At 37.0% G+C, this 24,672-nt stretch overlaps 2 protein-coding genes across 2 annotated transcripts; both read right to left on the bottom strand.

Annotated features, from left to right (window-relative positions):
* Positions 1-2,939: 2,939 nt before the first annotated feature.
* On the bottom strand, positions 2,940-12,988 carry LOC108375260 (sortilin-related receptor-like). The gene is given in 10 exon segments (XM_017631357.1): positions 2,940-3,432; positions 3,571-3,718; positions 5,412-5,771; positions 5,983-6,659; positions 8,108-8,312; positions 8,315-8,403; positions 8,498-8,657; positions 8,660-8,985; positions 9,064-9,343; positions 12,469-12,988. Coding segments are annotated over 10 exon segments (2,595 nt in total). The 5' UTR covers positions 12,530-12,988; the 3' UTR covers positions 2,940-3,143.
* A 1,456-nt stretch (positions 12,989-14,444) lies between these two features.
* On the bottom strand, positions 14,445-22,058 carry LOC108375261 (sortilin-related receptor-like). Its single transcript, XM_017631359.1, has 7 exons — positions 21,276-22,058; positions 20,716-20,974; positions 20,149-20,633; positions 18,893-19,037; positions 18,362-18,555; positions 15,439-15,571; positions 14,445-14,930 (listed from the first exon to the last, which is right to left on the bottom strand). Exons 1-7 carry the CDS (start codon positions 21,343-21,345, stop codon positions 14,456-14,458), a joined length of 1,761 nt encoding a protein of 586 aa, XP_017486848.1. The 5' UTR covers positions 21,346-22,058; the 3' UTR covers positions 14,445-14,455.
* Positions 22,059-24,672: the final 2,614 nt, after the last annotated feature.

The raw sequence follows: 24,672 nt of genomic DNA on the forward strand, positions 1-24,672 counted from the left end.
ATATGTTTTCCACCTTTCCGAAAGCTACCGCTACATGATAAGCGGGTGTATAAATATTAAGTAAACTAGCATCCTTAAATTTCGAAATATTGAAATTTCAAGCATTTCTGAAATTTACCGTTATATGAAAAGCGGCCGTCATTTTAGTCCGATTTCAATAATTTTCAACGGTTCGCTTTTATGTGGCAAGCACAATAACCATACCGAGTTTGGTACAAATTGCTAAAACGGTTAACGATATACATATATGTGATAATAAGTGGGCGGTGCCATGCCCATTTTCTAAAATTTTATCATAAGTGTATTTCCTGATAAAGAATTGTTGCAACCGTCAATTTTGAATAAATTAGCTTTAATATTTACTGATTTATCGAGGATTTCGTATTTCTCGAAATTACCATTATATATGGGATGTGGGCGTGGTTATTGACCGATTTTAAAAATTTTCGGCCATTTGGTATACTGTACCAGGGTCAACAACTGTGCCATGTTTGGAAGAAATTGGTGCAGCGGTTACCAAAATATACACATGTAACCATAAGTGGGCGTGGCTACGCCCATTTTCCAAAAATTTTTAATATTTTTATTTCTCGTCTAAAAGTTATTCTAAATGTCAATTTTGAGTGAATTATCTTCAGTAGTTACTAAAATTTCGCAGTTTTCGTATTTCTGAAAATTACCGTTATATGGGAGGTAGGCGTGGTTATTGTCCGATTTCGCCCATTTTCAATACCATCCGTCCTACGCCCAAAAGAAGTGCATGTACGAAGTTTCGTTAAGATATCTCAATTTTTACTCGAGTTATCGTGTGCACAGACGGACGGACAGACGGACGGACAGACAGTCACCGCTTAATCGATTTCTTTTGTCATTCTGATCATTTATGCATACATTTGTCTATATCTATCTCGATTCGTTTTGCCTGTTACAAACAACCGTTATGTGAACAAAGTTATAATACCCTTGTGCACAAGTGCGCTCGGGTATAAAAAGTTCAGGACAACTATGTATAATTACATAAAAATCTATAAGTAAAAATAAAGTAAATAAAATAAAAATTTGACTGCTTTGGGACGCGAACCCACAACCTCGCGGCTTGTTAATCCACACTACTGCCGTTCGTCTAGCCACAATTTCGATGAGATCAAATGCGCCGTTAATCCGGATCAACGTTGCCGTTTGTCTATGCTTTTACAAAAAAAATATTGATTGAACAATCAATGAATCAACTAAATAAAAACTATTTATTTTAATATTACAAGTAAAATATACAGAAAAAATAGCAGAGCATAAAATCAACACACTTTTAAATAGTGAATTCATGAATTTAATTAAAAGTAATGGGGTGAATGAGGGGCGATCAGCAGCCACATAAATATGGATGGATGTATGTATGTCGGGTATGTATGCAAAAGTATGATATAAGTTGTAATAATTTACAGTTTCGATATATTTTAAGTGCATTTAAATACAAAGTAAACGAAATTAAATGTTAAAATCTAAAGTAAACTACAGAAGTCTAACTACATTGCGGTAAAGACATGAACTAGCGCAAACGAAAAGCCGTCACATTGAGATAATGATACTATGTTTACACCAAGTAAAAAGGTATGTATGTATGCAGTAATGAGCATATACAAATATTGCTGTATTAAATGCTTCATTATATGCGCGGAAAAGCATTAAATATTTTCAAATAAGAAAAAAAAAAAATTATAACAAGTAACTAAACATATGTATGTAATAGAATGTAAAAAAACTCTTTATAAAAAAAAAAACTAATATAAAATGATTACAAATCAAAATTTTTTAATAAATAGTAGTTAACTAAGCAATAACAACGTACGTTTCTATTTAAATCTACAATTTGGTTTTTCTTATTTTTTTTGCATTTGTCACTGGTTATAGCAAATGGACTTTACACTACGAAATATGTATAGATGTATCAATGTAAGATATACTACTTACATCCAACTCTAAGATAATAGCATATTTACATACATCAAAACTACTTAAAATAGGCACATCCATGTACTTAATGCAAAACAGAAGAGAGCAAAGAAATAAACCTAAATGAAATAAAATAAAAAATAATGCATATGAAACAAAAGCAAAAAAGAATATAAAACTACTATCACTATTCGATGTAAGCACTGAAGTTTATAACTGCATATGTAGGTATGTATTTACTTGTATATTTTAAAATAGGCGAAAAACCTATGGAAAACGTTATAGTTAATTTAAAATACAAAAATAATAATAAAAAAAATCACTTTTAGTTACAAATATGTGCTGTAAGATATACGAACGTCAAGTTTATTTGACTAAATATTTGAAAAAATATAAAAAAAAAATATATTAGATACTAAAAAAGGCGCTTCTTAAAGCAACAACTATTGCAACAATTTTAATTGTCAATAAGTGTTTATAAGTTAATTTAAATGTAATTGTAATTGTACGTGTAATTATCAAAATAAAGTTACTTAAATTAATGTCCTAAATTAAAATATAAAAATTGAGAAAATTGTAAAAAAAATACATACTGGACTTTACTATTTCCATTTCTGGACGAGGGCGTTAATATTTAATTAGTCGTACAGCGGACGCTCGCGAACTGATCTCTGCGTAACCACGAACGCCACCGTCAATATCTTTCCCTCTCTCTCTCTCTCATGTGTACATATATGTACATTTGTGTGATCGACTTAAAGACACTTAAGTACGGTGTGTTATTCGGTGGGCGTTAGTAGGACCTTCGCCCGGCTGTGGATCGGCTGAGCTTACCTTGGTTTTTGACAAAGCAGACCTTATATTTTAATCGATTTTTTATTAATAAAGATTTTTCAACAAATTTTGTTTGAAAAACATTTGGTAAAACTTTTAAACACAAGCCAACCCCTTTCAAATATATTATCGAAATAAAACCAGCTTAAAAATCATTTGTTTGACTTGTAATGTTTCATTTATCACGTTGTTCACTACATGCTGTTTTTTACTTAAAAAAAAAAAACAAATAAAAATAAATAAAAATTTTACTTCGGATTGTCGGAGGTTAAGGTAATTTCCCTTCAATCAGACCTTTCAAAATTACCTTTAAAAGTAAAATTTTTTATTGACGTTTATGGCATACAAATTAAAACTACCTATAGCAAATATTTGTATCTAAAAACTTGTATTTCGAGCCACTGTTGATACTTGTCCATATATAACAATTCGCTGTGGCCGATGACGACCAAACAACCGTCCGATGAGAATGCGACACCTTTCATGTCGGACGAACTGTCGACGGGGATTTGCTTATTTGTTTTATCCAAGCAGGAACGTTTAAATTGCATACAAATAGGCATCACCACTGCGGGGAAGATAACAAAGTAGTCGACTAGCACAGCAATTGCTGGTGGTTCTAAATCGGAAGCATCAAACCCATTAGCTCTGCAAGGGGTAATAATTAAAAGGAAGGAAAGCGTATGCCATGATAAATTATTCAAATCAAATATACAATTACAATCTACATGCATACATATATATGTATGTATGTATGTATGTATGAAAGTATAAGAAACCACTTACAAAATAATTTGCGACACGTTATGGCTGTTGGGCCGTTTCTCATATTGCCCAAAAGATCCAATTTCTGTGCTGCCTGTTAAAATGCTATAGATAGTTGGATCGTTGGCTGCAATACCCGGCAAGTCATTGTAGCTAAAGCATAAAGCAGCTGAAAAAAGTTTAAATTTATATGTTACAAAAGCTTGTGGAACTAATTTTGAAGCGTTAAATATTTCTCGGATCGGAATCATTAGCTTTTTTGGTAGAGGCATCTCTATATCTATCACTTATAAAGCGCCTTAAGATCAGAACCCACAAAAGGCATACGGGAAAGGTTGGGGTTTCTGTCTTTCTAAGGTTTTCTAAACCCGAAAACTTGAAAACAATTTAAGAGGCGTCCCATGAGGTAATAGGTACTTTCGGTGCTAGTGTGCTTCCTACATACATAGCCCCGTTGAGAAGAAGCAGTCGAGAAAGCCGGTGTCATGGTGGAAAGTTGAACCTACCAAATTTCGTACAAATTCCAGTAGACTTAAAAATAGAGCGCCAATAGCTCGAATTGAAGAAATCGGTCCAAATAGCATATCGTGCGGCAGGAAAATAAGAGGCGATCCCTCATAATGTTTTTTTTTTTGTTTTAAAATAACTTTGGGAAGTTTTCAAATAGAACGTTCATATTAGAGGCAATGGACGTTGGCATTAAATACAAAAAATCTCGGAAGTTTCGAGAGTGTGCCACTAAACTTAAAAAAAATGGCAGCATGCAAAATATCTGTCGCAGAAAATTGATAACTATTAAAATTTTATTTTTTTTTTTTAATTGTAATATTTTAAGGTTCTCCAAAATTTTTAAGTTAAACGGTTTAGATCAAATGTTTATGCTACCAGAACGAAGGAATCTAGTGTGTCACTAAATGAAAGAAAATCACAAAGCTCGGTTATGCTTAGACTTGGCCTGACTTACCTAGAAATTTAGAAACTTCAAGGTGACCCGTTAGGTTCACGGCTCTAGAACGTGATGCACAATGAATTTTTTGGTATATACAGATCTTCCTGCCGGAGCGGAACTAGCATTCGACGGGCATAGAAGGTAAGCTAATACCACTATCGGTAGCAGAATAAAAAGAAACATCCCTTTAAAAATACGTTTGAAATTCTTACGGATGCAAACATAGAATTTGTAAAAGAAACGGAAGAGGAGATGAAAGGACGAAGGCAGAATCTATCAGGGCTTTGAACATGATAAGATCGATGGGACATATAATGAAAGGCTAATTGATTCCACGTATCGCTGGAAGGATGTTACGGGAGCTCGAAAAGTAAATCACCAATTTATACAATTTCTTAGCGGGCATGAAGACTACAGGGGCTACCTTTTACAATTCGGACACGAAAACAGCGAGAGATGCCCTGTAGGTGGACTCCCGTCCACATCATGTCTTATTTTATTTCGAATGACTCGAAGCATAAAAAGTGGAGAAAATTACTGATGCCATGATTAGACGCGTAACCGTCTGCTAACAGCAAGGCATTTGAAAAACTTCAACAGAAACTCCGGCAAGCCGAAGAAAAGCGGTAATCTGAAAGATCAAAGCAGCAGCAGCTGGGACTAAATCGCTTTCGTTTGTGAAGCAAAGCTCGGCGGCGGCTATGCGGAAAATGAAAAGCGTGGGCAGGCGAATTTCATATTTAGTGTGGAGACTTGTAATGGGCGACGACAACTTCCGAAGAAAACGCTACCATGTACGTGGAACACTGAAAGAAGTTACCTACAATCGATTAATTCTAAACACACTTGTAGTAAGTGGTTTGTCTGCGTCTCTAGAACTAAACTAATTTTATCCTATGCCTGTTTTTCTTACATGTTAGTACTAGTTTTGGTGATATTATGGTTCCTTTACATGCCCAATGGAAGCGTAGATACTGTGCCCTTCCTTCATTTGCCCTTAACTTACAAATGTCAACGGACATCTCCATTTTAGGCTCTACAGATTCTGATGACGCCATCACACACTGCGGCTGACACTTAAATTTGGGTGCGTCCCATTCGCCGTCGTCACCACAACGAAGCTCAGCGCGCGGCAGGATTTGGCCATAACCTTGAGCACATTGTAAAACTGCTTTAGTGCCCGGCTTGTGGTAAGTGCCGCAATCTACCGTGTCGTCGTGATAAGTGCATTTGATAGTAGTTGAAATTCCGCTCCATTGTGGTGGGCAACGTTCTAAAAGGAAAACGCAAAATAAATCAGTTATATCGAGCCCTAGCCGCCACGACGATGTAAGCGCCATTTTTCTCAAAATTGTCTCTTTGATGCAGAAATTTGCCTAGATGCATTTCTGCAACAAAAATGAAATTTTGAAAACCAAAACAATTTCGCTTACAACTTTTTGGCGGTTAGGACTTCTCTTCAACATCATTCTACACCAACTCACTTTCACATCGCGGCACAATTGTAGACCACTCGCCAACTGGCAAGCACAAGAGCTCAGATTCTTCGCCGACTAACTGCCATGCGTAATCACAACTAAAAGTAACAATAGCGCCGATATTCACTTGACTGCCTACTTTCAAAGTCGTATTTTCCGCTGCAAGAATGGCACGCAGCGCCACACGATCGACTGGTATTGTACAATGACGGTATACGACACCCGTAAGAATGGTCGGCGAAGGAATCTCTTTAGCTGTTTTCCTAATTTTTTCAATATCTGCAGAGTCAGCGGTATCATCATGCTTCGCCTCCTGCTTCGCCTCCAGCTTCGCCTGAACAGCACGATCTTCTTCAATTGCTTCTATTTTATCAATATTCGCCTCATAGCTGTCATCAAAATTGGTTTCCTCCTCGTGCTGCGCTCTCTCGGCTTCCACATATCTACATATTTCGGCCATTTCATCAGAACCATCGGCGCAGTCTACACGACCATTGCATTGCACACTGCTCGGTATACAAGCACCGTAAGCGCAGCTATAATCTGTATTGGGACATTTTATATGAGCGCACATTTCTACCGTCTCATCTGAGCGATCGCTACAGTGTGGTATACCATCGCAGAGTTGTGCTTGGGGAATGCATTCTCCTGAAAAGCATTCAGCGAGTTCTTCGTCTTCATAGCTGCGTATTAAGAATAAATAGAAGAGGGAGCATGTTAAGCTGAAGATTTAAAATTTTTGAAATAATTTATCAGATCGAAGTACAAATAGATCAGCTGCAGATAGCTGCAGGTTGGAGTACGCTTTTAGGTGTGAAAGGACTTCGACACTTTTTGCGAATTTCAACAGAATTTTCAGCTCTACTTTTGGGATGCCTTCTAACTTATCGAATTGATAGGCTGCTAGGCATTTGATACATATTTTTGACAAGGCGGGGCATCAGCATAGAATCTGCTCTAAGGTTTCGCTGTTCTTTCGCATACGACACTTCCGCCATCTGTCCACGTTGGTACTATCGTCACTTGCGATATACAGATGTTGGTGTGGTGTCTATGAAGAGTCGGACCGGTAGCGCGCTTCACTATTAATGGCTACAAAGAACGTTTCTTTCAATCCAACCGCCAAACAGTGCTACAATAAGCTGGAAACCTACAGATCTTCTCGAACAATATGAGTAACTATCTGTGGCCAATCCCCGACAGAAGGGTAATAAATCGGTCAGTCCGAATATTGTTAAATGCCCAAGCAGCCAACGGTGCCGCATCTATCACGGATGCATAACTAGATGTCAGACCAGCGGATGGATGAGCAACATAATGAAGGGCTACACCAGACTGAATCATCTTCAAATGCTATGATATGCATTTTAATTGCCATACTCAGCAATGTGATAAGAAAGAAACCAAGCAGCTGAAGAGATGACCAGATATGACTCTGAGATGCTGATACTTAATAGGCAGACATTTCTATAGAACTACTATTATAATTAGCAAAAGAGCAGGAGACTTTCTGAAACTCATTAGTTCTGCGGAAATAGTTCTTTCCGGCGCACTCACAGGGCTCTGTGCTATACCACCCTTGCGCCAACCACGACGAATGCTAATGACTTCTCTCGGCCGAAACTGCAGTGAGGAGGCAACAGTTGACCAATTTCTTGGATATCCTAAATTTAATTTCGAAGAGAAGTTGTTTCAGCAGGAGCATGTCTTCATTATATTTTCCTTTCTCTTGGTAAATTAATCCGGGTTAATAAATTGGAACTCCCTTGGTAAATACTCACTCACAGGTGGCACTGACAACGGGCGACTATCGCACTGAATGGAAGTCTCGAAGTCTTTCCAGTGGCGCCCATTCTAATCTAGCTTTACCTAGCCCACAGGGGTATGGACAATCTCGCACTTGTTTCTGTGCATTCTTACAGGACCTTATAATACATAAGTAGTACACAATGACGCTATGTTCCCGAAAAAGCTTTTTGAAGGCAACCGCTGTTAGAAAAAACTTTTTATAATTTAAGCTGTTGCCCGGTATAGTAGAAGTAATTAACAAAGCCAAAAAGTGAAACAAGATTACTATAGCGAATGATTAGTATTTAATTCAAGTAGGTAAGATTCGTTCATTGTTACTTACTCGCATCCGCCTTGCAGTATGCTATAGTAGTCATCTTCGTCTTTAGTGCACAGCAGGCGCGTTTCATCTGAACCGTCCGCACAATGCTGGCGTTTATCACAAATGGATTTTATGGGAATGCACGCACCATATTTGCATTGAAATTCGCTATCGGTACAATTGCGACCAAAGCAACGTGCAGTTGTCTCATCGGAGCCATCTGTCAATCCTTGAGGCCGTTACAAAGTTCCGATTGGTCTATGCAGTCACCGTTATCACAATGTGCGCTATTTTCATAGCATACCGAGAAAGCGCTTCTCATTAACTTGTAAGAAGCAGAAACTATATACAAATTTTTATTTTTTTTGATGTCTATTAAAAATACAAAATATAAGGATTTCTTAAACAAACTCACCCTTACATTCGGGCCACTGGCGATACCAATTATTATTCACACACTTCAAACTCTCCACGCCAATCAATTCAAAGCCCGTGGAGCAACGGAACTCTACAGTTTCATTTTTCAAAATTTTATCAAAGTAAAACCGCAATTTCTTCGTGTCACCGTGCCTTACTTCCAAATGCGATTTCTCAAAAGGTATTGCACAGTTTGCGAGTTGGGTGTTGTTTCTGCGTCTTTATCTTTTGCTAGTTCGTGCTGCTTTGCATCCACCGAACATAGTTCATCGGAACCATCTGCGCAATCCCAAATTTTGTTGCACACTTCTTCGACACTTATGCATGCGCCATAGCCGCAACGAAACGAATAGTCTGGGCATATAATGTGTGCGCATGCGCTTACCGTTTCGTCAGATGCATCACTGCAATCCGGCCTGCCATCGCACATGGCAAATTCGTCAATACATTCGCCCGAACTACATTGATATTCTTCATCGGTGCTGGAAGCGTGCAAACATTTTAGATTTTAGAACAAAAATTGTTGATATTTGTAAGTATTTAAATCGCTTGTAACTCACCAACTTCCTTGTATTTGGGCCCATACCTCATCATCAGAGCCACACAGAAGCTCCGTTTCATCTGAGCGATCGTGACAATCGGCTTGCTTGTTACATTTAAGTTCGGCGCGTATGCAAGCTCCGTAGGCGCAACGATAGTGTTCATTCTTACAAAGTTTCTTCACGCACGCCGTTACACTCTCATCGTGTCCATTTCTGCAATCGACAATACCATCGCATAGTTTGTTTAACGGTATGCTTTCGCCATTGGTACAAGGCCAAGTGTTATTCACTGTCGATGCTGTTAGAAGACAAATAGTTTATGAGTGAGGGAATACAAATTTTTGTATTGCGGCTGCTAAATGCCTCTATCCGAAAACATCAGTCGGCTTATGGTATCTTACTGCGTCAGCATTGGTAATTTAGCTGCCTTATTATTGCCTATTAATTGTCTTATCGAATATATTTATAAATGGCGAGGAGCAGGATCTGTAATGTGTACTCCAGGAGTTTTCTGCTGCTCTCGCTGATGCACGAGAGGAGAATTATTTCCAACTCTGCTTTCCGAGGACTCTCTGGACGAACTTGTCAAGAGATGCTCTATGCACGCTTCGATTTCGTATGGCCAGAGAGAACGGCCTATAATGGATGGCGGAGCTATCTCATCTGAGGGCATCAAGCAAACTAGTCTTTAACCTTTAAGGTTATAAGGCTATATGCCCAGCCTGGATATGGAGTCCCGGAGACTCTCAAATTATAAGCGAAAATTACGAAGGTGGTAAATAGGTCCTATACTGAAAAAGTGCGAAATAATTAAGTTGTATTTTAAGGAACCGAAAACAATTATCAAACTTTCGACCATGGAAAAAGATGCCGCCTATAGGACCCAGCTGCGATTGGACCAACGCGTACTGTATGGATGGATCGGTTAGGGAGGTGAAAAGAGAGGCGAGACATATTTTCCGCAATAAGAAGAGAGAAGCCATAATATGGAAGTGCGAAAAGCTTAAAAGCTGGCCGATAGGTAAAACGCCCAAAAGTTTTATCAGAGAGTTACGCGACTTAAGGAAGGTTTCAAGACCAGGGCGAACTCCTGTAAGAACAACAATGGTGTCCTAGTGACCAATGTCCATGGGCCCCTTTATGCTGTAACCTAGTAGTGCACACTAGTACTTTATTTAGGGCACTTGCCAAGTCGATCAGCCTCAAGCCGGTATCGTCATCTGCGTCATCTGCGGCAGCACTCTGTAAATCTCAGTCCTTTATACGTTTGCCGTGGTTGTCGTTAAAAGAAGGTAATCTCATACGAGACTTGTTTATAATTTTCAGTTTAGTAAACTGAAAGATATTTCCAAAAAATAACTCCAAGAGCTGCTTTGGTACGCAAAAGGCGTTGACTTCCTAAATGGTGTATACTCTAATACAAACTAAGGATCGATCTCCATCTGGTATCACGTGGCGCTAGGGAATAAAAGCTCTATGCGTGGCGCGTAGCAAGTCGGATTAACTTAACCTCTTCTCATCAATATTTTATCAGGATTTTGAGGTCAATTTAAACAAACTAATATAGTTTGTATGTATGTATCTCAAACAGTTCTAGGAAACTACGGTATGAAACGATCGGAATCCAGTTGCATACGTACATATGTATATATGTAGTCTATGTTTATAAGCATTTGTATGTACGTACACTAGGGTGGTCCAAAATAAGTAATGTCGGAATATTAATGCTCTCACCCGCTAGGATTGTTGTGTAACAAAAAAATACACCCCTATTTTTTTTTAATCAAAAACTATTTAGAGGTCTCTCATAGCATTCAAAGCTTTCCATGTATTTTATATGGGCAAAAATCAACTATTCGTAGAAATGGTATAGAGTTCTTGAAAATCAATATTTTGCGATAAGGAAGCCTTGCTTTCCTGCAGCATACTTCCAGTAATAATAATCAATTGTTTATTGAACCATTTTTTAATACTAAAGATTTTTTATTGGGGCCCCTAATGTATTTTCTGGGGTTTTTGGCGGATCTACTAAATATAGTTACCTTAAAAAAATGGCCAAATAAACAATTGAGTATTATTACTGGGAATCTCGTGAAGATAAAAGAAGTTTTCCGATCGAAAAATATTGATTTTCAAGAATTCTATACCATTTCTACGAAAAGTTGATTTTTGCCCATACAAAATACATGGAAAACTTTCAGCGCTTTTTTCGGTATAAAACAAACCTAGCGGATGAGAGCATAAAAATTCCGACTTTACTTTTTCACATGCAGTTTTGGANAAATGGGATTTTTGAAACATAATTGGGTTGAAAAAAAAAATTGCATGACTCCGTCAGCAAACAAAAAATATCAAAAACCAATGGGATTTCGTTTCATAATCAAACTATCACATCAATATATTGAAATTGAATTATAGCCAAGAGAATACCAAATAATTTTCAATGTTTTGCTTACACGTGGCAAGTACAATAACCATACCGAGTTTAGTACAAATTGGTAGAACGGTTACCGATATACATAAAGTGGGCGGTGCCACGCCCATTTTCCAAAATTTTACCATAAGCGTATTTCTTGGTAAAGAATTGTTGCAATCATCAATTTTGAATAAATTAGCTTCAATATTTACTGATTTATCGAAGATTTTGTATTTCTCTAAATTACCGTTATATGGGAAGTGGGCGTGGTTATTGTCCGATTTTAAAAATTTTCGGCCATTTGGTATGCTGTGCGAAGGCCAACAACTGTCCCAAGTTTGGAAGATATTGGTGCAGCGGTTCCTAAGATATACACATGTAACCATAAGTGGGCGTAGCTACTCCCATTTTCCAAAAATGTATAATATTCTTATTTTTCGTCTAAAAGTTATTGTAAATATCAATTTTGAGTGAATAATCTTCAGTAGTTACTAAAATATCGCAGTTTTCGTATTTCTGGAAATTACCGTTATATGGGAAGTGGGCGTGGTTACAGTCCGATTTCGCCCATTTTCAATACCAACCTACCTTGGATTAAGGGAAACCTACATACCAAATTTCGTTGAGATATCTCAATTTTTGCTCGAGTTATCGTGTACAGGCAGACGGACAGACGGACGGACAGACAGACATGGCTTAATCGATATTACGATTCGTTTTGGCTGTTACAAACAACCGTTATGTGAACAAAATTAATATACCCTTGTGCACAAGTGCGCTCGGGTATAATAATGCAAAACCTCATAGTCTCAGTCTTATTTCAAAACGATCCTCTCTTGAGCAAATCTCAATTTTGGCACAAATATCAGTTGCGAGGCTTGGCAGAACCACAATACGCGGTTTGGCACTTTAAAAGACGATATTGGATATTTTTTTTTTTTTTAAACAAATTGTAAATACATATAAGCTTATCAAAATTCAAATCAGTTATGAACTTTTTTGCTCACCCGCCGGTATGCAATAGATAATTAATTGCACACAAAATAAACACTGAACTAGTCTAAACATAGGAAAATGTGGTTATACATATATTCGCAAGCTTGTAGTTTTTTTGTTTTTGTTTTTATTCACTTAATTTTGCAAATTTCTTGATTTACAATACTCCGTTTGAAAACAAGCGATGTGCACATCAGAGACAAGTTAAATGTTGACTGATTCATGCAATCGCACAAAACGTACGCGTATATTCTCACGTTGAGAGGAGTGCCGATGCTGATAGTATTTTCTGTTATCTTCGCTTTAGTAAATCGATTAACTAACAACATACTTATGTTAGATTCATGTACCTACATACATATGTAACTATGTAGCTGCCAATCAGCAATCAATGATTATTAATCAAGCATTTGTAAAGGAGATCTCGAGAAGAAATGATGGATGTCAAGTTCTTAAATTGTCATTGAAAAGTCGTAGGTAGTCAAGTAGCAATGCTGTTCTGTCAAATAAAGTACCTAATAAAGGATTTTAACATCTTGCATTCCTTTAGGCAAAAGGCAAGGTAAAACTCGAAGTACTTGTTCTTATAAGAAAAGCGCTGGAAATCATTAACCCTCTAGTAGGCCAATTTTTTTATGAGCCCAAAAATTCAGTTATGGGTGATTATGGCACGAGAAATCCGAAAAAGATGTCCATTTACTTCTGTGATAATAACTTTTTTCTACAGGTAAGAAAATTGTATTCCGTCTCCAGATGGTCTTGCCTAATAATGGGCGCGTTCATAAGACGTAGCTGTTGCCCTATCGTTGGCTATTTGTCTTAGAAACGCACAGTTGAGAAATTTCGCTCAGCTCTCAATAGTCGGCAAATTTCCGGCATTTTTTTTCAACAGAAAATTTGTACGCTACCTGAACTCAACGTGTTGGGTTTAGCATAAACAGCCGATCGAAAAGTTTTACGTCGCTTATTTATATTAAATTTAAGGCCGCTTTGTTAGGTGGCAGTTGCAAACAAATTTATTATATTTTATATTACTGATGTGATAAAGCAACTAAAATATATTATAATAGTACTACGTTTCTAAATATATGTTTTTTAAGATGTTTGCTATATAATTATANGGCCGCTTTGTTAGGTGGCAGTTGCAAAAAAATTTATTATATTTTATATTACTGATGTGATAAAGCAACTAAAATACTTTATAATAGTACTACGTTTCTAAATATATATTTTTTTAAGATGTTTGCTATATAATTATACACTGTTTATTTCATTATAACATTGAACGATTTTTTCAACACGCCGGCAGCTCAGCGTTGAATTCTAAGTACTATCGGCGCAAATATCTCTATTTATTGCAACTTCATTTGTTTACATTTACATTTCAAGCCGTTTCTAAGACGTAATTTTTGGGTCCAACAATTGCCAGCAGTTTCGTAGCTGTTGAGCTAAACCGCTACGTCTTACAAACCCCCCAATGAAAACATAATTATTTCCTTTAATCATTAAAAAAAAAAAAAAAAAATATATCAGAAAAATTATGTATATTCAGAGGAAATGCATGTGCATATGTAGGGTTTTGTAATATTTTTATTGCTATGGAACACATATAGAACAACAATTTGTATTATTAAAACACGGATTCAATTGACACTTGGAGCATCCAATTTTGGTTTTAGACTTGCATGTCTTTTTAGATTTCCTATCAACATTTTTGTCGATATAAAATATTTTGGACCACCCTAATGTGTACACGGTTTTATCAATGTATTTTATAATGATTTTATTATTTATTGATTTTTAAGTAACTTCTATTTTTCATTATCCTCGATATCGAACAATGTAGATAAGCATTTTCAACTAAACGAGTGCATGGATATGCTGTCCCCGTGCGATAACTGTGCATACATTAACTTGGTAGTCGCCCCCATATTTCTCTGAATGCTTAACGCCTCCTACTGCCAGTCGTTTCAAATTCTTATATGTATCTTAAACACTTCATTCATGATCGTATTTCACTTCCACATCTGCCTCAATTACTTGCTGCAACATTTCAGGTATCTCGGTAAAATCGACAGCGGCCACCGGTTCTCTGGTGCATATAAATCCATGCGATGGCTTGGAACTAATAATTCCAATTAAATGCCATCGGCCATTTCTTCTCTCAACAACGCCACTGCCACTGTCGCCCTGACACAAGTCTGCCCCCTTACTTTTCCAGTTAGATGTGGGGCGCACACAAAATTGATCCGCCGTAATTTGGGCGTTGCAATCACGACCGGATAGAGTTTGCACTGCGGTTTTCGGGAATTCTATTTGTCCTCGATGTGCGCTTCGTGTAGGCCATTTGTGCACGTTTGCATTTTTATTCACTGTGTTGCCCGACGACGATGTAAATTTATGGCAAATTGGTCTTATGTTTTTACTCAAAATGTAGGGTGTGCTTAGTTTCAAAACAACAGCATCGACCGAGCTGTGTGAAGGAAGAGAGAAGAGAGAGGGTGGGAAAAAGTTTAAAAGAAGTTATCAAAGGCAGGTGGTTCTTAAGTTATATTAATGGTAATGGTAATGCTTATGCCAATGGCAATGTTAATGATAATGGTAATAGTAATGGTAATGTTTATGATAGTGGTAAAGGGAATAGTAAATAGAATGGAAAAGGTAATGGTAATTGTAATAATAATAGTAATTGTAGTGGTATTAGTGTTAGTAATAGTTATGGTAATGGTAATGGCAATACTAATTCTAATGGTAATGTAAATAGTAATGATAATGGTAATGGTAATGTAGATTGTAACGGTAAGGGAAATTGTGGTAATCGTAATCTTAATGATAATGGCAATATTAATGGTAATGCTAATATCATTGGTGATTTTATGTTGATAATAATGGTGATTGGTAATAGTATTGGTAATGCTAATAGTGATGGTATCGGCAATGGTAATTGTAGCAGGTCCCATGTCATGGATATACATATTTACCGATTGGCATATATATTCGATACGTTTTCAGTATGCGTGACAATGGTGTTGTTTTCGAATCTCTTAGCGGCGACTACTTGAACATAGTTTGCGTCGAGGACTTCCTCATTCTCGTCAAACACGCAATGTAGAGCTGCAACAATAACAAATGCATTTATTCAATCCTTTACAAAAACGTATGTGTACATATGTATCACTGTTGGCAATTTTGTTTTTTTATAAACTGTACATTTCCAAGAAAAAAACTGTATTTTAAACTAAAAAACTGCAATCATATTGAAGCAGCAGAACTGACTAGAGAGCCTCGCGGCACTGTGCATCTAGGGAGCGCTGAGGTCCACTCCAACGGCTGCTCTTGAGGCAATCCTCAGTTTACCGCCCATTGACCTATTCGTGGAAAACCGTGTTGCTAAATCAGCAGGTAAATTCACAGCATTTAGGCACAGCTCGATTGGGGCGGGAAGCACAGGCACCACGGACTACATGGAACTTAACTTTAAGTATGAACGAAGGATTCACACAACGATTGAGGTGGAGGCGACGGACGGCTCTAAATGGCACCTGGAGTTGGCGCAGGGATTTATTGCCGGGAACCGCACGTCAGGCGGGCAGAAGGGTTACCTCACCATTGCAGCATATTTCAAGAAGAGGCTGAGGATAGCAGCAGAGCTAGCCTACTCCGAAACGACAATCTATTCAAAAGTACGTAGACAGTCAGGCGACAATTAAGGCAGTTACCTCATATAAGTACTATATCGTTCATAAATGTCCTTCGCAGCCGGGGAGCCATTGACAGGCTAGCCATTGACCCGGCCACAAGCGAATAGAGGGTGACGAAATAGCATAAGAGACTGCCAAGAACGCCACCAGTCTGATTCTCGAACACACAAACTACATTCGTTGACCACTTCAACACTTCTACAATGAAATAGGCGATAATATGATTAGGCAGTTCAGGGCTAGAGTTAACCACTTGCAAAACTGCAAAAATTAGGTGCGAAAAAGGCGGAAGCAACTATAGTCGCTTCTTGTTACGGCTACCAAAGGAAGAGTGCAGAGCTATTAACGGATTGTTTACAGGGAACATGCTGGTGACTGCTCCTGCACTAAAAATGGGTATCACTAGCGTGGACAGATGCAAGCAGTGTCGTGAGTGGGAGACCAGGGAAGCATTGGGGCCTCTTCTATGCCGATGTGCTGCACTGCCAAANATTACCTCATATAAGTACTATTTCGTTCATAAATGTCCTTCGCAGCCGGGGAGCCATTGACAGGCTAGCCATTGACCCGGCCACAAGCGAATAGAGGGTGACGAATTAGCATAAGAGACTGCCAAGAACGCCACCAGTCTGATTCTCGAACACACAAACTACATTCGTTGACCACTTCAACACTTCTACAACGAAATAGGCGATAATATGATTAGGCAGTTCAGGACTAGAGTTAACCACTTGCAAAACTGCAAAAATTAGGTGCGAAAAAGGCGGAAGCAACTATAGTCGCTTCTTGTTACGGCTACGAAAGGAAGAGTGCAGAGCTATTAACGGATTGTTTACAGGGAACATCCTGGTGACTGCTCCTGCACTAAAAATGGGTATCACTAGCGTGGACAGATGCAAGCAGTGTCGTGAGTGGGATACCAGGGAAGCATTGGGGCCTCTTCTATGCCGATGTGCTGCACTGCCAAAAAAACACGACCAAACTGCTTGGGAGTCTACGTGTGGCTCAATGCCGCACAGTGGTTCGAATAGCAGATCTAGCTGGACGAAAGGCAAAATTTTATTTGTTTTTAAATTACTTTGTGATACCTGGAATACATATTTAAATATAAATTGCATCATTTTTCATTTTTAGTTTTTGAAATGCGTTTATATTTGTATTCATTCAGCAACCCAGAAACCCCCCATATAGCCAGTTTTAAAGAAATCTATTAATATTTTTAATTTTTCATCCGCCGGATTGGATCTGCCANCATTTTATTTGTTTTTAAATTACTTTATGATACCTGGAATACATATTTAAATATAAATTGCATCATATTTCATTTTTAGTTTTTGAAATGCGTTTATATTTGTATTCATTCAGCAACCCAGAGACCCCCCATATAGCCAGTTTTATAGAAATCTATTAATATTTTTAATTTTTCATCCGCCGGATTGGATCTGCCATTTGGAATTTTTGGTAAATAACTTTATATTCGTAATCAGCGAACCAGAAAACCCCCAGATAAGAATTGGCTTCATAGAAATCTATTAGTTCTTTAAATCTTCGCCCGCCATATTGGAGAAGAAAAAGATCTTCGCTAATCTAATCTTCAAAGAGCGGGATCAATTTTTTTCCTATCTGAAAAATCAAAACGCAGGTTATCCAGAAAAAGTGTAATCAATGCCGGCCAAAACCGGGCACTAGAACAAAAACACTTTTGAAAAAAAAAAAAATTGGAAATAATTTAGTCTCACAATATCACTTTTTAGAAATTAAATTTAAAATTTTAAAAATTGAATAAAGAACAAATTAATACATGTGTATATAGATGGTACCCAATTACTTGCTTCATAAGAATCCATGGCTTTATTTTCAAAATTTTATTCAGAGTGCATCTATTCTGAGAATGTTTCAAAGCCAGGTATTTTAATCATGAAAATACATTATTATCGAAAATAATGCATTNAAAATTTTATTCAGAGTGCATCTATTCTGAGAATGTTTCAAAGCCAGGTATTTTAATCATGAAAATACATTATTATCGAAAATAATGCATTCCAGTCTTGGCCTACTAAAATTTAAATTTTGTTGAATTCGGGCCAGTTTTGGGAAATGGCGTTTTGGCCGGCCAGATTGATGAAATACCCCTATGTGAGGTGATTGCATTTTTATTTGTACGTGTATTAGATAATTATCTGGTACCAATTTTTAAACTTACCCGTTATTACAAGATTTGTGGAAAGTATAGTACCGCCACATACGTTGATCGACTGCGCTTTGATACGAACGTGCCATGGTGCTTTCGACGATGTTGGATCTTGTTCTATTTTCCCACAACTCGGCATGCAATTGACTTTTTCTTTATTCCATCTACCATCGTTTCGACACAACATGGTGAAGGTGGCCTCTAACCTAGGGATACAAGTATATAAATTAATTTCAAACAAAATCCAGACAGCGCATACATACAACAAAACAATCGAAAATAATGTTTGAAGGTAAGCGGCAAAAAAACGGACCTTGCATTGAAAGCGGCAGTTTAGGATATGGATTTTTTTTAGATAAGGTAATAACAGAGAAAAAACTGTCAAAAACACTGCGCCTAAAACTAAGCCGCACAAATTTTAGTAATTTAAAAAAAAAAAAAACTTTTTTGTGTATTTTCAAAGCGCTAAAATAAAGTTTTTTCGATTGTGAAGCTTGACTGCACACAATTAGGGGCGAATAGTTAGTGTTTTTCGAACCTTACCCGTTCGGCATGTGATAACCGTCGGCGCAACTTATTACCGCCACGGTATTGGGTTCTATCCTCTCACATGGCACTCGCTCCGTATAGCGCTTGCAGTCGGCAATCGTTGATCGACTACGCACTAAAAGGTCCGCGTTACAGAACTCTGAAAAAGAGGAGATAAATAAATACATTAGAAAAATGGAAACATACTATCCGCTGGTCAGTGGAGGTACTTCGAGGAAACCGAGAAACCTATATATATGTATCCTTGCTAGTACCATTACAAACATTTTGTTTCCCCCTCAATTTAGCAACGAGCATTCAACAACGGTAAGCATAAACACAAACAAGAACTTTTTCATGACAGGGCAATTTCGAGGCCGATCGTTAAGTAGCTGTTGTGCAAATGCTTATCCTAATCTTAATCTTACCCTTTATATTAGGATTAAGATTAAGAATGAGATTGAAATTGAGGCTAAGATTAGGATTGAGATGAAGATTAAGATTAAGATTCAGGTTACGATTTCCATTAAGATTAAGATTAAGATTACGCTTAAGGTTAAGACAATGATTAGGATGAGGATTAAGATTAAGATTAAGATGTTGCTTAAGATTGTGATTATGATGACATGTGATTAAGGTTAAGATTAATATCAAGGTAAAGGTTAAATTTTAAGATTAGGATTAAGGTTATGATTAATATTACGATTAAGATTAAGTAGTGGATTAAGATAGAGGTTAGGTTTATTATTAATATTTAGATTATGATTAAGATTGGGATTAAGATTAAGATTAGGATTAAGATTAAAATTAAAATTAATATTGGGATTAAGATTAAGATTAGGATTACGATTAAGATTAAGTTTGAAATTAAGATAAGGTTAAGATTAAAATTAACATTAAGATTACAATTAAGATTAAAATTAATATTGAAATTACATTAAGTCGGAAAAATCAAGCTACACCAACATATTCGGCATTATCATGAGTTTTCAATTTGCCTGACCTTTTCACTTTTTGTGCGAAAATTTTTTCGGGCGAAAGTCACGATAAGGCGAATTAAAATATTTGTTAATTATCACGCAAAAAACATTAGCTATATGGGTAGTAGGAAATGTTTCGCAACAATCAGCCTTAAATTTCACGCAAAATTTGTTTATGATACTGGGGGGATTGACCTTTCATAGGCCCTTTTCGTTGCTTGCCCATCCTACTGTCTATATCTTCGATTGATATAATAGAATTTCTTAGATTGGTTTTGAATGCATACTTACGAAGGCACTTTGGTATTTCGTCATCCCAACCATTTCGACCACATATGCGTACTTCTTGAGCTGTACTCGTCGAGAGTGTAGAGTTATTTTTGCATTTGATCGTAATGCGAGTTTCAACATCGACCGAGGAGCCAGGTGTTAAATGCACATTTTCATTGTCATTACGTATATCGTGGTTTGCATCGTAAGTAATTTTACAAACATTCGCAGCTAGTTGCAGCCGTATCCTTGGTACGGTAGACAAGGCGGCCGGACAAGAAGCGTAATACACATTTTCATCTGATCCATCAATACAGTCTTTCTTGCCATTACATTTCCTATTATTGGCAATGCAGCCGCCATATTTACAACGAAATTCCTCGCACTGCTTCAACGAACAATATGATTCACTTTCATCGCTGCTATCCTCACAATCCGCTTTGCCATCACAAAACCATTCTTTTGGGATAAATTCACCAGACTCACAAGATAATTCATCAGGATTGCTGAAAAAGAGAAAAATAATAATTGACAGTTTCATCTGTGACTATGCGTTTCCATCGAGTCCAAAATAATTACAAATCTTACTTGTTTTTGTTGCAATTAAGCTTCCACTCATCGGAGCCGTCGGCACAATCACTAATTCCATTACACCATGTTTCCAAAGGAATACATGCTCCATAATGACATCTGGCATTCAAATTCGAGCACTCTTCTTCTAGGCATGGACTTGATATGATACTATTTCCCTCGAACTCATCCGAGCCATCACTACAATCCTTATAGCCGTCACATACTTTGTAATAGGGTATAAGATAGCCATTCTTGCATGGAAAAAAGTCGTCTTCTTTAATTAGAAACAACATATTTTTTTTGTTCAGTATCTTTAACCTCAAGTGATAAACAAGAAAAAATTTTGTTGGCATTTGCGCACTGAGCACTCTCAAAGTGTAATTTTAAGTACATTAAGTAACACAATAATCTTCGCAATTTAACCAGTAAGTACATTTTGACATTCTTGCACACTTCTAGTACGCGCGTAATTTTCTCTGGCAATAAATTTATCTTGTCATTTGGTTTTAGATATACTATAAATATTTTTAAATTTCTTAAAACACACTATTATTCAATTTTTTTTTTTTGTTTACCCATGCTTTGACTCCGCGTACCGGCGATTGCTAAACTTATTGTAATTATGCACAAAATTTGTTTAATCATTTTTATTTTAATTCGGTTTTTTTTTTTTTTTAAATTAGCGGATCCAGACAAATAACAATTATATATAATTAATTTAGACTCTCTTACTGAGATTCATTATATATGTTGTTGTATGAATTCTTTTTTAATCCTTTTTCATAGCCGTTCCAAAGCGCGACGTTGTTGCATTGAACACTTTTGGCATTCAACTGGGTATTCAATTTCATGGCACCCCGTTTATGTTGCATTTATTTGTTAATACGCGATCAGATTACGCATATACAGCCAGCTGTTCATCGCTCTCTCCTGATAACTTGCAATAAATTGTAACGATATAAGTATGTATTGGAATTCCCGATAAGATTTCGCAGAAATTGTGCATTCAACCAACTATTTAGCAAATACGTAGACGCTTTCTTTCACTTAGTAATTTCGTTTTGATTAAGATTTTCATCATTATGAAATTCTATATTTATTTACTTTTGCTAGCAGATATGCAACTGAGAGAGTATGGGAAAATTAGGAAAATAATTACTTGCGCAAATGTGCTGTGCTTCTCTTAAGCTTGGATTGATTTTGCAGGCAATTGATTTTAAATATTTAGTTTGGTGAAGTGTCTCCTTAAATTTGTGGCGCTCTTATTTTCTATATATATATATATGTGTAGCTACTTACGCTTCTGTGTATAGTGAATGATTTTTGAAATGTTTCATTTTATTCCCTTTCTTAATCAATAAACAATATGCTTACAGACTATATGGTTGATCATTAGACTGGCAACATTAATTAAAGAAAATAATAAAAACACCACTGTCCCAACTTCCAACTGTCCAGTGTACCTGGTCACCATCTAGTGCACATTTACTTAAGATGATTAGTGACAATATCAAAAATTATAAAGATGCTTCGTCTTCGTAGAAGTAACTAGTCTCTGTGTCATCAGGATCTGCTTTTATAGCTTCAAAGTTTGGGGAAACAATGAGTTTGAACAAAATGCAGTGTAAAACGTGTAAATACCTATTTGTATAATAAAAAACTGAACTTCTGATGTCAGTTAGGCACTACGTTCACATTAGAAGTTGAGGGTCGTGTCAGAAAGTTTGAAATTTTTGCGAATCCCAATTGCTATAAATTTTAGATTTTTGACAATTTTTGCCGATATAATTGGGGCATTTCTAACGCAACGTTTGGGCAAGTTTTAATAAAAAGGATTTGCTTATATGTACATTTGTTTTATTATTATCACCAGTGTTGCCGTTTTGCCAGAATTCTATCAAATTTGTTAGAATATTTTTCTAAATTTTAATTTTGGTAGAATGGTAAATTCGTTTTCCATTTGGTAGATTTGGCCAGAAGATTCACTTGACTTCATTCATTTCATAGAAACGACAAATATAAAGCCGGATTCATCGTTCTACAGTTCGGAACTTGTCTTCCATGTGCTTGATTTTGTGTTTCTCTCTCTCTCTCTCTGGGAGACGAAAGTTCTGAATACTGTTGAGTTGTTCACTCAAATTCAACTTTAGTTCATGACTAGAACGCCGCATAATTGCTATATGGCGCCTCTGGTAAAATTTTCGGGCGTTTTTCCAGACGGTCAGCATCCACATTCATATTTCGGCCTCTCTCTTCTGGTTGCAGCAAATATGTCCCGCTTCTCTTTTCATCGGCGATTGGCACCGCCTTGCCCACGGGCAAACTCTATTGAGCTTTCTGTACATTTTGTATAGGCGCGTGCAAAGTAAAAGCTCTCTCTGCCCATCGCTACCTTATATGGATCTACTCAGCGCGCGTTACGCTAATCGCAGCGATGCCTTGTAGGTGACATCTTTTTTCTCTGCAGCTACTTGACACTCCTCATCGTACCAGTTGTTCTTTTGAGCTCGCTGAAATCCGACTACTTCTTCGGCGGCGGTATGTAATGAGTGGATAAAGTGGCTACATTGCTCGCATTTGTCAGTTTGTTGAAGAGTGCTCTCTGAGATCAGGTATGAGAGTCGAGTGGCTATCCGTGCATGGCGGCGATGTCAGCTTTTGTCCTTGCGAGGACATCAACCAGCCGGGTAGAGGCACCTAGCCTCAACTCGTTGTCCTCTAAACGTTTTCCTGTGTTCGTCATCAAAAAGGGAGTTGTGCGGGTTGTGCGGGTTGTGCGGATGGTCCTATCCGAGACTTTATTTTCCTTATTCACTGCAAGAGGTTTCTACGTGGGGGTTCGTAAGGCCAACGCACAAACCATTGCTGGTAGGGGGTGGTTTCTTAACCGAACACACATTTATATTGAGAGCCGCTTGCTTCACACAGACAGACGTATGCTTGCAGCTGCACCTGCTGGTGAACTAACATACGCTGCAGCTTCAGTGAGCCCTTAAACCGAATGAGCCGGAGTGGCCCACCGACGCTCCCTCTCTTTTCGCACACACACAAGGCTCCATGCGGATTGATTGCGGCATCTTCCACATGAGTGGCTCACGTTGCCCGTAGTGCGCGAACGAGGACGCAAGAGTCGATATTGAGTATAGCCATTGCAATGTACGGCCTAAGTCTATTGAAAATATTTGAAATAGGGGTAAAACCACTCTGCTTACCATGTAACAGTAATTTTCAGTATGATCTAGAAAATACTTTTAATACGTGCGCCGGGTGTTTAGTATTCGGCTTCGCCCGAACTTAGACCTTTTTTACTTGTTCTAACTATGTATGTACATAGATAGGTGTGCATACTATATATGCGGTGACCATCTGTCCTTTACTTACTCTATTTTAACCCCCTGTCCTTTATAATTTTTTTTTTCAAAATAAAGGACGAAATTACTGCGTTAATAATTATAATTAAAAACACGGTTAAATGTTTTTTGTTAGTTTTTATTTTTTTTATTTACTCATTTATGTATTTATGTATGTATGTATGCATGTTTTGGTATTAACGCTGATTTATTAGTTTTTTTTTTTAATTAAATTTACATAATTAACTTTTGTATGTATATGTATATTGGTGTGTGTACCTGTTTACTTATGTATGTATATGATGCATATATTTGTACATACATACATATCTTGATGCACCTTTACATAAGTTTTCTGCTGCTGTCAATGCTGCCGCATGTAAATATGCGTGTACATATGTATGTACTTTATCATATTTTAGTACCTGGAATACATATATATGCGTATGGATATGTGTATACATATTTAACTTAAATGTATACTTTTCATATTTACCAGACTAATTATTCTTAAGTACGTTTATGCGGTTGTACGTAGCAGTTAGTACTTTCATATTTTTTTTTTTTTTGTAGATCTTTCGATTTCTTCGAGTTACCCATGCTTAGCTGTTGCATAGACTTT

This window comes from Rhagoletis zephyria, unplaced genomic scaffold (assembly GCF_001687245.7).
Source record: "Rhagoletis zephyria isolate East Lansing unplaced genomic scaffold, Rhagoletis_zephyria_1.1 Rzeph_scaffold_08694, whole genome shotgun sequence".
In the NCBI taxonomy this organism is placed as follows: domain Eukaryota; kingdom Metazoa; phylum Arthropoda; class Insecta; order Diptera; family Tephritidae; genus Rhagoletis; species Rhagoletis zephyria.

Excerpts from the sequence above, each read along its gene's own strand:
- LOC108375261 (XM_017631359.1), bottom strand. The coding sequence starts at position 21,345 with ATGATTAAACAAATTTTGTGCATAATTACAATAAGTTTAGCAATCGCC. Across the intron at positions 20,634-20,715 it reads CTTAATTGCAACAAAAACAA|CAATCCTGATGAATTATCTT; the intron begins GTAAGATTTGTA and ends TCTCTTTTTCAG. Across the intron at positions 15,572-18,361 it reads CACAAATCTTGTAATAACGG|CTCTACATTGCGTGTTTGAC; the intron begins GTAAGTTTAAAA and ends TTATTGTTGCAG.